Source organism: Podarcis melisellensis, assembly GCF_964234715.1.
Source record: "Podarcis melisellensis genome assembly, chromosome: 1".
In the NCBI taxonomy this organism is placed as follows: domain Eukaryota; kingdom Metazoa; phylum Chordata; class Lepidosauria; order Squamata; family Lacertidae; genus Podarcis; species Podarcis melisellensis.
The window spans coordinates 72340200-72355784 of NC_138528.1; the positions used below are offsets into that span (position 1 = coordinate 72340200).

Sequence of the window (15585 nt, forward strand, 5' to 3'; positions counted from 1 at the left end):
AAAGAAATGGGCTCACTGGCAGGGTTTGAGTAAACACAACTAAGAAAACAAGTGTAAAAGTTAAGGAGCAATAATTTGGAAAATAACCAAGCGTAGGATGTAGGATGTATTTTGAAAATATATGGTATAAAGATGATAAGAATACAAGAGCATTTAGTTAAAAGATTTTAAAAGTAAGGTAAAACAAAGTAAGCAGAAGTAGCAAATATTTAAAGAACCAGAAGGGGAGGTTGAGGGAATCGTTTATTTTTTTGGAACATTAATTTTTCTTTATTGTTTATGTTGAATATAAAACTGTAAAACCTAATTTAAAAATAAAAAACCCTACACTGCTGCTGCTGCTGCCGGGTAAGGCGGGGCTTCGCTCGCAGGCTTCGCGGGAAAGGCGCTGCCGAACCCGACGGGCCTCCGCCCCAAAGAAGCGCGCTCCTCCACGGAGGCGACCCGAGCGAGCACACGGCCCGGGCCGCCCGCCCTTCCTTCCTTGCCGGTCGCTGTGACCCGGAAGGGCTCCCGGCGCGTGTCTCGGCAGGCAGGCGGGCTGAGCGACGCGGCCGCTCTTACTTGGGCTGCCCGGGGGGAGATGATGGCCACGTTCTTCGGCGAGGTGGTGGCGCCTCCGTCCCGCGCTGGCGACGACGACGACGACGAGGAGGCGGCCGCCCTGGAGCGCGAGGAGACGCCGGAGGATCGCGAGATTCGCCAGCAGCTGGAGAAGAAAAGGTGGCGTCCGGGGCGGGAGGCAGAGGAGGCGCTTGGAAACCAGGCACGAGGAGGAATGGGGAAGGCTCCGGCAGAGTCGAGGCTCTCAGCCCCTGCGGGGGGGGGGATACACACACACACGCAAAAAGAAAACCCAAAACATTCTTGTCCCTTGCAACCCGTGACGTAACAACGAGGGCACTTCTGGGCATGTGAAGAGTGCCTTCCCGCCGCAGCGAAGTCATTGCAGCTTTCCCTTAGGCAGGTGGGCGCGACCCTTCAGCCGGAGGCGGGAACCAAACCTCAGCTGAAGGGGTCGTGTGGTAACCTAGCCTAGAATGGGTGTCAGTGACGTTAGAGTTAATTTTACTTGATATGTGCATTTGTTTATATCCCTCCTTTAGTTCTAGTCTAGTAGCGCACCGGGAATCGACTGCCATCTAGGCACTGGCCAGACCCCGATGTGTGTAGTTTCTACAGGGGGTGGGGACTGTGTGTGCCATGTATCCTCTGAATGTGTTGTGTGGTTCCCAGTGCAATAGGTGTGAACACCTGTTGCCATCGCCTTCCCTTTTGGGGGAGTACTGTGGTACCTCGGGTTACAGACGCTTCAGGTTACATACGCTTCAGGTTACAGACTCCGCTAACCCAGAAGTAGTACCTCGGGTTAAGAACTTTGCTTCAAGATGAGAACAGAAATCACACAGCAGTGGCGCGGCGGCAGCAGGAGGCCCCATTAGCTAAAGTGGTACCTCAGATTAAGAACAGTTTCAGGTTAAGAACAGACCCCTGGAACGAATTAAGTACATAACCAGAGGTACCACTGTAATGCGAATCTTCTTGTGCCAACCTTTAGTTTTGGGGGTCCGTTGCTCTGTGACAGATGTGGGTAACCTTTGGCCCTCCAGATGTGGTTGAACTGTAGCTCTCATCAGACACAGCCAGGGAGTTGTAGTTGAGCAACATCTGGATTGACAAAAAGGTTCCCCCCCCCCACCTGCCCTCTGGTTACCAGATTTTTTTTTCAATGAATCCAGGGACACTTTTCAACTTCTTACTAAATAGATGGATTTTGTCAGGGGACTGATTTGTAAATCTGGGGACTGTCCCCAGGAAACAGGGACGTCTGGTAACCTTACTCTAAAGACAGTGATGCTCAGCAGAAGTGTGGGAGAAATGACAGTTCCTGGCTTGGGTTTTGGGGGGAGATTTGTGCTTGGTTACTCCTTACAAGGGACGTGGGTGGCACTGTGGGTAAAACCTCAGCGCCTAGGACTTGATCGTCAGGTCGGCGGTTCAAATCCCCGCGGCAGGGTGTGCTCCCGTTGCTCGGTCCCAGCGCCTGCCAACCTAGCAGTTCGAAAGTACCCCCGGGTACAAGTAGATAAATAGGGATCGCTTACTAGCAGGAAGGTAAACGGCGTTTCCGTGTGCTGCGCTGGCTCGCCAGATGCAGCTTGTCACACTGTCCACGTGACCCGGAAGTGTCTGCGGACAGCGGTGGCTCCCGGCCTATAGAGTGAGATGAGCGCACAACCCTAGAGTCTGTTAAGACTGGCCCTTGGGCAGGGGTACCTTTATCTTTTACCTTTTACTCCTTACAAAGAGGCTCCCATACAGATGCTCCTTCATTTTACTTTTCACCCGGCAGGAGTAAAGAGAGTCTGGGGAATGGGTTAGTTTCAGTAGAATAGGACAGTATGTGGAGAAAGGTTTATAGAGGCCCTTCTTCCTTTCTATTCTCTTTGGCTGCATTGTGTAGCAACCCCCACCACCCCCAAAAACCCACAGAACTTTCTGTAATGTTTTTAATCTTCTCTCTTTTTGATTTCCTTGCACAAATGGGTTGGGAATCCTTTTATAGGCTATTGGCCTACTAATTGCTCTCTAGGAGTGAGTAGAGAACTAAGCTTGTAATCCTAACCCCAGTTACCTGAGACTTGAAACCCACTGAATTCTGTGGGACTTCTGAATAGACATGGTTAGGATGGCAGCCTATGCCCCTTGATCAGTGATAGTACTGTGAACACCCAGCGGATACATCTATATTTAACCTGTCTCGATTGTACAAGTAACACTTCGCTGGAATGCTGCTGCTTCTTATCCATCATCTTGTTCAGGGTATGTTTAACCTTGTTCTGTTTTTGTTTTGTTTCTGTACTCAGGGAAGTTCACATCCTCTGGAATTCAACATCTACTGCATCTAATAACGAGCAGTTTCCTTGCTCAAAGTTCGTATTGGCTGTAGGGCATAATGCAGTAGGTAAGCAATCTGTATGTGTTCTTCATTTCAGTGTTTAACTACCTGTAAGCAGGGCATGTTCGAATCCCTGTGACAGGGTGAGCTCCCATTGCTCGGTCCCTGCTCCTGCCAACCTAGCAGTTCGAAAGCACCTCAAAGTGCAAGTAAATAAATAGGTACCGCTCCTGTGGGAAGGTAAACGGCGTTTCCGCGCGCTGCTCTGGTTCGCCAGAAGCGGCTTAGTCAGGCTGGCCACATGACCCGGAAGCTGTCTGCTGACAAACACCAGCTCCCTCAGCCAGTAAAGCGAGATGAGCACCGCAACCCCAGAGTCGTCCGCAACTGGACCTAATGGTCAGGCACCTTTATCTTTAAGCAAGGCATGAAAGAGATATATAAGATTATGCATCTGCTATTATCTTTTGTAATAGTAGAACTTCCATGTAGTTGAATGTAGGAAGATTCAGGATAGGCAAAATTAAGTACTTCCCTCAGCACATACAGTGGTACCTCGCAAGACGAATGCCTCGCAAGACGAAAAACACGCAAGATGAAAGAGTTTTCCGTTTTTTGAGTCATTCCGCAAGACGAATTTACCTATGGGCTTGCTTCGCAAGACGAAACGTCTTGCGAATTCTTGCGAGTTTGTTTCCTTTTTCTTAAAGCCGCTAAGCCGTTAATAGCCGCTAAGCCGTTAATAGCCGCTAAGCCGCTAATAGCTGTGCTTCGCAAGACGAAAAAAATGCAAGACGAAGAGACTCGCGGAACGGATTAATTTTGTCTTGCGAGGCACCACTGTACTTACATTATTGAATTTGCTCCCACAGGATGTAGTAATGACCACTAGCTCCTATTGGTTTAAAGGGGGATTAGACAAATTATCACTTTTTGATGTGTATAAAATAGTGTGCAACCTTATAATTTGTTACATATTTTGTAACTGAGTTTAGTAGCCATGTTTACCTTAACCCCCTCCCTCCAGTTGAATTCTATGGAAACAAAAAAATAACGTTTATCTTATTTTCTTTGTATTTATGTGTATATACACTAAATAATCTACAGGGAAGCTGCCTACATAAACTGAGTTGCATCACTCCACTTCTACATAGCAATGGTGGTTACGAACAATGTACAGAACATAACAGTGCTATAGGAAATAAATCTCATTTCTGCTTGCAGCATTCTTGTCTTCCTTTGTTTTGAATTCTGGAGGCTGGGAAGTCGTTGGATCTGTCAAATTGTGGAATGAGTGGTGCAGAACATCAAATACGACCAAAGTCCTTCCAACAGATTCCTTCTGTTTGTTCTATCGGTTGATTTCAGATCCCACAGTAAGTAAGATAGAGAGTTGTCCCCAGCGTAGCATTAAGCACCCTGTCAGTTCAGGGATTTTGTCTTCGGCAGCTGTACTTTCCACCTTCTCTGCTCCCACATGCCCTCTAAATCTGTTCCAGCGGTTCTCCCAACCCTCCAGAGCAGATTTAGGGAGTCCCGTGGCACAAGTGGAAATCATTGCACTGACATAATGCATTCATTGGATACCTCCCAGAGCTTATGGAATCAGACTTGAGTTTGTTACCTGATGATATCTTGATATTTAACTGATGTGGTTTGGTGCTAGAGACGGCAAAGTTAGACTGTCCAGCCCTGCACTAGTGTTTGCATTGAATCTTCCTGCCTATCCTTGTGTTTAAGATTTAGAACACTGGCAGTCTGCTTTCATGCAAGTGCTTTTGAACAGTCACATGCTTTCATATTAGCTACATAGTATGCATAACTTTAGATGTGGCCTTTAGTACTGTGTAAATAATGAGAGATTGTAATATGGTATTCCTTGTTACAAACACATGCAGCTCCTTCAAACTGACTCAGCCCAGATTTGCATGCAAACCATGTGCTCCACCACCATTCAGTTACAGCCTCTTCCTTTTGTCTTATTGGTCATTGAAGAAAGAGCCTTACAGTAACAATTGTGGTTTGTGAGTCTGTCCATTGTAGGATTAGCAAAGATCAAGTGTGATGTGCAGCACAATCCTATGCACGTTTATTCCTCAAGTTCCACTGTCTTCAGTGGAGCCCCCTGGAAAGTGCCTGTGAGATTATTATAACTTTCAGTTATCATAATTACTTTTCATTATATATATATATATATATATCTGTTGAAAATTCATGAAACATTTATGACTGTTCTGTCATTTCAGGTTTTATTGTGCCAGTGCAGTTGTTATGTGGCAGAGGACCAACAGTTTCAGTGGCTTGAAAAGGTAAGAAGTGGAAGAAATGGGGATACAAAGAAATTAGAAACTGAGATATGAAAGCTAGGAGCTAAGTGGCACTGTAATCCTAGGTTATGGGCACAACAATGCAATGTCTAGGTGCACTTTTTTATAACAAGAATACAAAGCTGAAAATGAATGAACTGCAGTTAAAATATTATGCTCATTTCTCACATGGTCTAGTCCTTCCCCTGTCCATCCCCCTAATATTCTTAGGAGGTCTCTTCTGCAGTCTTCAGAGAGTAGCTGGAAATGGGGAGGCAGAAAAAGGTTCTCCTTTCCTTCCACACTGCAGTTTTAATCTGAAGTGCAGTACTGCGCCCAGAGCTCAGAAATAACATGCGCTAATGAAACTCCTAGGTGCAAAATGCACCTAGAACAATGGGAGTTTCAAACCCTGATACAAAGTGCAAGGGTGAAAGAGTCCCCTTGTTTTGTGAGTCCGTACTGTGGATAAGAGAAGTAATGGTTCTGAGATTCTGGGCTGCAGTCTTATACATACTTATCTAGGAATAAGTCTCACTGAATTCCATAGGACGTACTTCAGAGTAAACTTATATAGGATTGCACTGTAAATAAATGTACTGCTGATTTGTTCACTGGTCATTGTATGTCTGTTTTACTGGGTAAAACATTGACATAATGTATCAAGGGCCAAACAGTAAGAATAATTGTTTACCAGGCAGCATACTAAAAGGAAAATTGGTTGGAATTGTTATTCAGCTTTGCCAATCGTTGTTGTTGTTAGTGATATTGCACCCTTTCTTCAAGGCTCTCACAGTGACATATATAGTTCTTTCCTTCCTCATTTTAACCCCTCAACAACCTTGTGATAGGGGTTGGGCTAAGAGATAATGACAGGTCCAAGGCCACTCAGTGAACTTTGTGGCTGAGTGGGAATTTGAATCCTGGTCTCCCAAGTCCTAGTCTGATACTTGCCGCTACACCACACTGGCTTGATTTGTTACCTGCAACTGTGTTGAATCCAGCCTGTTGCAAACAGAAATCCTCTGCGCCATCTTCTGAACGGAGGAGGATATTGCCTAAAAATGCTGATAACCTCCTTTTCAGCACACTTGCTCAGAGGCCTTTTGGCACTTTGACTTTGGTGCATTGGCATCTGTTCCTCAAAAAAGAATATATGATGTTGCATAGGACATCTCCAAACTGGCATTGCCCCTTAGACTGTACAAGATAGTGTAGATCATGGTGCTGTGGCATTTCTCCAATCTGGGATTCAGTTATGGGCTGAAGGCCTATGGATGTGTGAATTACAGGGACTGAATGTACCGACAAAGTCAATTAAATTGCAGAGAAAGCTTCTGCAGATTCATTGTGTCTCTCAGGTGCCACAGCACTCATGCTGCTAAAGACACTAGTAGAACAATCCTTTACAAATCTACTCAGAAATAAGCCCCCTTGATTTCAATGAGGCTTACTCGGGAGGAGGGAGTGTAAGACTGTGGCCCAAAGGTTGATTGACCAGCAATGGTATGAGTGCCATGCTGTCATTGCTGCTTCCCCCATTTGCCTTAAGGGTTGATATTATGGGGAAGAACCACAATAGTGCTGGAGGCTCCTGTAATACTGCTGGTATGTGTGAATTGGCTCCAGCGTCTGAAATTTTTCACATTTAAATCGGGATTTAAATTTTCATCCTAGGTTTTTGGATGCATGCAGAAGACGGATTTGCAAGTGCTTGTTCTTTCAACGTGCTCTGTTACGGAATATAAAACAACAGAATCAACTCTAACACTTCCTTCTCCTTTTCTGAGAGCATTAAAGACAAGCACGTTCAAAGATAAAGTCTGTTGTTCACTACTAGAACAGCCAAATATTGCACGGGACCTCCCTGCTGCAGGTATTTAACAATGTAAAACTTTAAGTTGAACGTCTATAGCGGTACCTCAGCTATGAAGTGTCCTGCTCAAGGAGGGATTCACCTGGCACCAACTTTGCTGTCTTTTAGGCACCAAGCAAAAACCCCTTTTGATGCTTCCAGGCATTTAAAAAACATTTTTACCATATATATATATATATATATATATATATATATATATATATATATATATATGCAGGTTTTGGTGTCCTCGGGTGTCTTCCCGTGTAAAAGTTGGGGTGTCTAGGCGACGTTTCGACGAGGTCTCACTCGTCATCTTCAGGCTGGTGCTTTCGGCTTCTTGTTACTGGAACAGAGCAGGATCTCAGTGTTTGAGTTCCTATAAATACTGTTGAGGGGGTGTGGTGTATAGCCTCCAATGTTCTGGGCAGAGAGGAAGTTCCCAGGCTAGTGTGCCTTTTCTTCTTTTGTTCCTTAATTACTTGAGGGATATCTTGAGTGATTTCTTGAGTGATATCCTGAGTACCACTTAGGTGGGTCATTAGGTGTGGATTAGTTGCTAAAGTCTTTGTGTCTTGACCTCTTGAACTTTGTGAAGAGTTTTTCTGAGAAGATGGCTGTACTGCACTTAGTTGTGCTCTGGCTTGGCTTCGTGTATAGGGGCGAGCTGTGGTTTTGTGGCCTGTGTCAGCCAGATCTGTGTAGGGATTGCAGGGGGGTGCAGCATCCGGAGGTGCCACCATGGTTTGGCTGCTGGATGGTGTCTGTAATTTATCTGTGGAGAGGGTCTGGGTTTGGGTCTGGTGTGGTTGATTGGTGATAGCGTTCTGTGTGCCTCTGGATCTGGTGTCAGTTTTTGTGGGGAGGGCTAATTTCCAGATGTCTGGCAAGCGGGATGTGTCGTCACGCTTGTTCATTGTTCATCTTCACCAGCCTGAAGATGACGAGTGAGACCTCGTCGAAACGTCGCCTAGACACCCCAACTTTTACACGGGAAGACACCCGAGGACACCAAAACCTGCATTCCTGTACCCGTGAAAATCTACGAAAGCATATATATATATATATATATATAGCCTTTCATACTATTAATGGTGCACTTTATAATGGTGCACTGGTTGTTTTTATCAAACCGTTGATTAAAGGTGGTTTGTATATAGTCCTGGAATAAATAAGTATAATGTTGAAGCTGCTTTTTATCTGGTCTTGAATGACTTGTGGATGTTCTCTCAGTGGGAGCTAATAGTTAGGAAAGAGCTGGATAATTTTCCTTCAGTCTTTTGCATGGGAAAGCCAGAAATGGAAGGTGACCCATGGATGTGCAAGCACAAGCCCTAGCAGAGGAGAGGAGAGGGGTGTGCTGTGAATCAACAAAAGCAATTTATTTGGGGTGGGGGAGAGCAACAGGTCAGAGTGAATTGCACTTTTGCTGGAAGGTTGAAGGCACTAATGTGGAGCAATTAATCTGCTGCCTGGCAGGAATGTGTGGTGTTTGCCTCCACTTTTTATGGTGTTTTTTAAAAAGAAAACGAACAAATATTACAAAAATGCCAGAAATATTCAGAATTTCCTCCTCCAAAGGGAGCTTACCGCAGCTAGTGTTGCCCTTGTAATTTTTCACTGTTGGGGGAAGTGCAGAGGATGTAACAAGAAGTTGGCTGGAATTCCATTTAGACTGATGATGGGCACCAATAGAATTGTTCTCCTCAATATCGTAAGATATTCTGCTGCTACAGCAAGTGGCAGTAGCGGCACCAGCCTGGCTTCATAAAATGCATTTTATTGGCAAATCAACAGCTTTACACCATCTACCCAGGCAGGTATGCCAGAACAAATGATTTGCTTAATACAGTGTTTCCCAACCTTTTTTGGGCAAAGGCACACTTGTTTCATGAAAAAAATCTCGAGGCACACCACCATTAGAAAATGTTTAAAAAATTAACTCTGTGCCTATATTGACTATATATAAAGTAACTCTCTTTAATAGGAATCAAATAAACACAAAGAAAGTATTTTATAATTACTTTATTATGAAATAGTAAGTAAACAGAAATATGAAAAATTATAAAATACTTTATTCAGTGCGCAACCTGGGCCACAGCCCCCCCTTCCTCCCGACCCAAATATTGTCTCTGTCAGGAAGCACTTTAAAATGACTGGCTGATTCCAAAAAGCCCCCCCCCTCCCGCCAACAGCAAGCAGATGGGAAATTCCTGGGCCCCCGAAAGCAAGATCGTCCTTCAAACTACACCCCGCCCCGCAATCACCTTGGGTGCAACTTCCGTAATGCTTGTGCAAACCTCCTTTTCCTGGCCGTTTTGCCCGTCTAAACGGCGCGCCTCTCCCCCTCCCGCGTCAGTGACATCAGTGACAAAACGGCAGCCCCTGGAAGCTGGCAGTCATCACGCACGCACGGCGGAGGGAGGCAGGCGGGCGGGCGGCTGCCCCCTTTGGCTCCGAGGCGGCTAAGCGCCACCGTCCATCCCCCCACCCCGTCCGTTCCCGTGATCGGAGCCCAAGCGTGCGCACGGGGGGAAGGAGGGCGCGGGGTGGGTGGAGGCGCTTCCCTGCTTCTCTCTCTCGCTCGCTTGCTCTGCTGCTCCCGCCGCCCGGGAAGGAATAGGTAACCTTCTGCCCATGAATTATGCACCGCGCACAGAGATTCCTGCGGGCGGGCGCCGCGATCCACAGACACTCCCCCGCCCAGCTTAAGAACGAGCATGTCCCCCCCCCATATTTTTTTGTTTTGTTTTCTAAGCGTCCGTGCAGATTGCGTTCTCCTCCTCCTCCTCCTCCTCCTCCTCGCGCGGATCCAGAGGGCTCCTCCGCTTCCCAGCCCAGCCTCTTCTCTCCTTTGCAGTTCGACGGGGGGGGGGGGGGAGATGGCGGCGTGTCCTACTTTGGAGTGAGTGTGTGTGGCCAGCGCCAGCGAGGAGACCCAAGTTAGGCAGAGGCTTTCCGCAGGGCGGAGGCAGAGAGAGAGAGAGAGACACCGAGGAGTGCGCTCTTCCGACGGAGCTCCCGACCCACAAGCAAGGCGGCTCCGGCGTCCCCATGAGCGCACACACAAAACACGCCCGCGGCCAGAGACGTGTCTGCCCGCACAAGCCTTAGTGACTCCCACGGCACACCAGGCAACGTCTCGCGGCACACTAGTGTGCCGCAGAACACCGGTTGGGAAACACTGGCTTAATAGACTACAGGGATGCTGCAATTGCACTGTGCATTGCAAATCCTGCACGGAGCAGAAAGCTGGGCTTGATGACCTCTGTGGTCCCTTACAACACTGGTTCTGTGACAGTGCCTTGAACACTGTGCTAAGGCTATGGAACTCTGACCTAGAGTGTTGGTCGGCCTTTTTTTTCTCATGACATGCTTCTAGGGGGAAAAAAAGTTGTTAACATGTGTGATTCGTTGTGGATTTCTTACAATATGCTTGCAGAAAACAATAAGGTGTTGTTGTTTTTTAATATATGATTCATTTTGATCAACTGAGCATGTTGCTGATTTATTACCACTGCAAAAGCAGGTTACTAGTCTCTCTCTCTCTCTCTCTCTCTCTCTCTCTCTCTCTCTCTCTCTCTCTCTCTTTCTCTCTTTCTCTCTCTCTCTCTCTCTCTCTCTCCCCCCCCCCATGTCTCCTGAATTGTGCCTAGTTCTCAGTTACTGTCAAGTGTGGCAGATTCCTGCAGTGCTTTATCAGTGTTACACTGATATCATCAAACTGGATTTGGTAACAATTGAAGCTTTTGAGCCCTTGCTATCTTCCAGAATCCTGAAGGGTTTGGTGAAGGTAAGGTTCAATTATTAAGCCTGTATGTGGCCTTATTTCAGCTTGCTTGTCTGCAGACTGATCACTATAACAGCTGCTGTGAAGGGACCTAAGAGGAGGCTAGCTGGATCAGACCAAAAGCCCATCTAATCCAGCTGTTCTCACAGTAGCTAATCAGGTGCCTACAGGAAGCCAGCAAGCAGGACCAAACTTCATCAGCACTCTCCAGAAACTAGTATTCAGAGGCATAAGGACACTTGGAATTCAATTCCCAGAAGGGCCACTTTGTTGTATTTGTGGGTACTGAAGCCCTGAAGCCTCCCAGCAACATTGTATTGCTTTTGAGTCACTTCCATGGTACTGAAATTTTCTGCCTCTGGGCATTAAGAAAGGAGCTGTGAATGCAGATTAGGGATTACTGTGTGTCAGGGGTTTCCCTTGTTGAGTGCTTAAAACATTTGCTTAGCTGCTTGTTTGACTTTGTGAGTTGCTGTCTTTGGCTTTGATTCACACCTGGTTGGGATATAAATTGGTTTACATTGAGATTTTTTTTTTTTACTTTAATTGGGCTTTCTCCTCTCATGTTTGAACCTAGGCAACAACAAAGGGTTTATGTTGGAAATCCATATTTAGGTCATGTTTCAAAACTACCTACATCATTATCCATGCACTTCATAATTCAAAGGATAAAAGCTTGTCACTGGACTTTCTTCCGTAGGCCACATAACAGAATAATTTAGAGTTAAACACCCCTGCCAACAAATGTCTATTTTTACACCAGTTTCAACTGCTGTTGCTTCTGAAGAATCCTGGGAACTGTAGTTTGGTAAACAGACTACAAATTCTCTGTTTGAATTTTTTAGCCCACTTGCAGAACTACGGTTTTCTGGCTTCCCCAGGACAGAGGGAATGACTGTTAACCAGTTAAGTCTCTGGTGTAGAAATGCCCTTGGAACAAAGATCTAACAGCTATTTCAAAATGAGCGGCACTCAGCTTGGCTTGCACAAAATGCCTTGCAACATAAAACAGTCAGTACAATCACCCTTCAGTGCGAGCAAGAAATGAAATTAAGGTCACAGGTAGGCTGTGCTGTTTTGTGTTGCTTTTTCTCATCCTTTGTACCCACAGGATGACTTCTAGAGTTGTCCTCAAGCTGTAGAGAAAATCTGTGATAATCCAGTCTTAAATGTAAACTTTAACTCAAAACATTGCTGGGTTTTTTGAATCCTGAAGCTCTTGCAGAAACTGCAGGTTTTAAAAAAAACAACACAAAAAGTTAATGGTTTCTGCCCTGTGCTTCCTTTGCTTAGTTGAGTTGATATTGAGTTATTGGTTCCTCAAACTAGGCTCAATAAGTGGATGAGGCTAGCAACCGTCAATCTGAAATGAAAGACGTCTATATGGTACCAAGCGGTCCACACCCTGAGCTTGTGCTGATGAACACACAGCAGAACAAGGGTTCCTCCCACAACACTAAAGTGGAAGGAAAATTAACTGGAGGAATACTGCTACAATCCAGTGCACAATTAAGCACACTTAAATTCCTGCTGGTTAAAGGAGATATAAGAAGGGAGAGTGCTATTGAGCTTATGCCGTGCTTGTAAGATTTCTACAGGCATCTGGTCGGCCACTGTGAGCACAGAATACTGGATTAGGTAGGTCTTTGGTCTAATCCTGCAGAACTTTTTCTTACATTCTTTAATGATCCACTGTGTGCTCAGTTGAATATTTTTGTTCATTCTTACCTGGCTTTGATCAATTAATTAGTTACAAAAGTGTGAAGCAGGACCAGCTGGTTCGCAGGTTGTAGTCCATAGCAAGAACTGGATATGGTTGTCCTGGAACAGAATATGGATGCTACATTTCATATGTAGTATACAGAGGGTTGTGTGTGTTTGTTTTGAAAAGTTGGGTGGCCAAGAATAGGGAAATATGATAGGCAGTTATTAATGCATTCTTATCTTTACTGGATTTTTTTCCTATTTTCTTTTACCCCCCCAGGACATTTCAAGAAGCACAGAAATATTGAGAAAAGTGGTGACAACAAATGAAATTGATAACATCTACACTTAAAATGGAGAATTATCTTGGATACTTTCAAACTCCAGTATTTTATCAACTGCAGCTACTTTGCCTGGAAGCATTTAGGACTTGTAGTTGTTTCTTTAGAAGTGGAATGTGTTATCTTTTGTACCATATGCTGACTGTTGTGGGGTGTTACCAGCTAAAATGAATTAAAAGATGACGTTTTTATTTTTCACAACCTCAAGCCACTTTTAATTTTTGCCATGAGCAAAGGCAACTCCTTACATTCTTCCACCAGTAATCAAATCTATACTTTAATGCAGCAAAATAATTGTAGTGGATGTGGCAAAGCCTCTGTCTGTAATTGACTGAGTTGGCCTCCTACCACAGAAGCAGGGCAGGCAGCAAAGCCTGTGGATGCTGTTATTTGAAGTGCTTAGGTACTAGAGATAGGCAAGGCAGGCAAAATAGTCTAATAAGATGCAAGGACATAGGAAGCAAGCGCCTGATGACTGAGAAGGCAGGAGGCTAAGGAAGGCTTAGGAAAAGAGGGTGGGAATTGTAAGAGAAAGTGGCCCAGAGGAATTTCTTTGTGGGGGAGGAAGAGAAGTAAAATGGTGGGAATGGACAGGTAGGTAGAGTGGCCACTTACATTTCCTCTTTTTTGGCAGTGTTTATCACCACATAAGGAGACACAGATTTGCATAAGCTAATTTACATGTGTAGATTCAGAAACAGTTGCTACCATTTCAATAGAGAAAAAGGATCCGTCCCGCAATAGCAAGGAAGATTGACCTGTGCATTTGTTCAGTCTGTTTTCTAGATGTAAACTATAGATGGGCAACTTCAAGGCCCCTATTCTTCCTTTTTTGTGTTATATATCTTTATAAACTAGACTTCGATCAGATGGCCATCCAAAATAGAGAACTCCTTCCGATTGAAGCTTTTCCTCTGTAAAGAAGTACCTACCTATGCCAACACTATAGATAGGACACCAGCTCAGGGACAGGAATTGCAAAGTGTGGAATAGCTAATGTTGCTTGAAATAGCCCATTAAACCTCTGTCTGCAGGCTTCTCTAACTGTACAGAACTTTACCTTGTTACTTAATAGCTAGTTACGTTTTTCAGTTACATTGCTTTCAAATAATAAAACCTTCTTATACTAAGAAATTGTCCTATGAAGCTTGTTTTGCCCTTTTGAAATTCTGCACTTTCCTGCCTTAGATGGTAGCTGCAAAGAGAACATAGGTGTCCATAAGCAGCACAAAGTGTGGGATCTGGAGCTGAGTTAGGGAGCTGTCGACTCAACAAGGCTGCAGAGAAGACTGAGAAAGCAGTGTCCTCACTGCCAGTCTCTCTTTACTCCTGTTCTTGGTCACTTACTGTTGCATCATCTTCCTTTCAAGGAAGCTGCTAAGGATAAAACATTCTGGACAATCAAACAGGTTGGTCTTGCTCACTCAGGGATTCCCCCTGGGTTTACTGCCTCTCTCTGCCCTGAGGCTCAGGAAGCAAAGGTGGAGAATTTGGGTGTGGTCAGATGGGCTATGAAGGGATCCAAGTGAGACAACCATGTTGAGGCGCTTTAGGACCACCTTGAGACTGCCAGGACAGCTGGGGTTCTCCCTAGGGCCCACCCTGCCTCTTCAGAGGAGGCCTCTCCAAGGTCTGCAGTGGGCAGAATCCCAAAAAGATGTGACTTGCTTTTTAAATAAAGACGGTGAGCCTGCCATGAACCTGTTAGACTGGGAAGATTTTTCTGCACCTTGTCTTGAACCTTATGGAAGGGGGCCAATGAATGTTCTACGTTAGTAATTATGGATGGAATTCAATGTTGTTCTAAGACCATGGTTCCATTGGTGCTCATTTATGGAACCACCTCCCCTCTCCTCCTTGCACACTGGTCTGGGGTTTCTCTCAACACACACACACATACATCAGTTGGGGCGGGGGCATGTGCAGGGGGAGGAGAGATGGGAAAGCCCGGTCATGCTGCTATTCTTAATCTTATTTATTAAGTTAATATACTGCTCATCACAAGACCATGAGGCAATTTACAACCTAGAATACAAAGGTCAATAAATATAGGTATGGTGTAAAAATCAAAACAGTCAGGGTTTTTTTTAGATTGTAAGCCTGTGGGTAGGGACTGGCTTGTTTTGATTGTACGTAAGCTACTCTGGGGGACGCAGGTGGCGCTGTGGGTTAAACAAAGCCTAGGACTTGCCTATCAGAAGGTCTGCAGTTCGAATCCCTGCGATGGGGCGAGCTCCCGTTGCTTGGTCCCTGCTTCTGCCAACCTAGCAGTTCAAAGGCACGTCAAAGTGCAAATAGATAAGTAGGTACCGCTCCAGTGGGAAGGTAAATGGCGTTTCCGTGCGCTGTTTTGGTTCGCCAGAAGCGGCTTAGTCATGCTGGCCACATGACCCGGAAGCTGTACACCAGCTCCCTCAGCCAGTAAAGCGAGATGAGCGCCACAACGCTAGAGTCGTTCGCGACTGGACCTAATGGTCAGGGGTCCCCTTACCTTTAAGCTACTCTGGGGGCTCTAAGCAAGCAAACAAAACTCGCATTTTCCTTTCGGAGATCTTAACAATTGGGACACAACTCACCCACCTAGAAATATACTCTGCGTCTTCTGTCCTCCACTCTCCCCCATACCCCATTTTTTCCCCCTGGTGCCACCACTGCTAATTTGGCTTAGAAATTTACAACCAAGTGAGCTG

General features: G+C 45.4%; 1 protein-coding gene across 1 annotated transcript; it reads left to right on the top strand.

Annotated features, from left to right (window-relative positions):
* The first annotated feature begins 426 nt into the window (after positions 1-426).
* Positions 427-14029, top strand: PSMG1 (proteasome assembly chaperone 1). Its single transcript, XM_081904562.1, has 7 exons — positions 427-723; positions 2868-2965; positions 4124-4275; positions 5146-5208; positions 6883-7081; positions 10717-10853; positions 12835-14029. The coding sequence occupies exons 1-7, from the start codon at positions 584-586 to the stop codon at positions 12904-12906; spliced, it is 861 nt and encodes a 286-aa protein (XP_081760688.1). The 5' UTR covers positions 427-583; the 3' UTR covers positions 12907-14029.
* The last annotated feature ends 1556 nt before the right edge of the window (positions 14030-15585 follow it).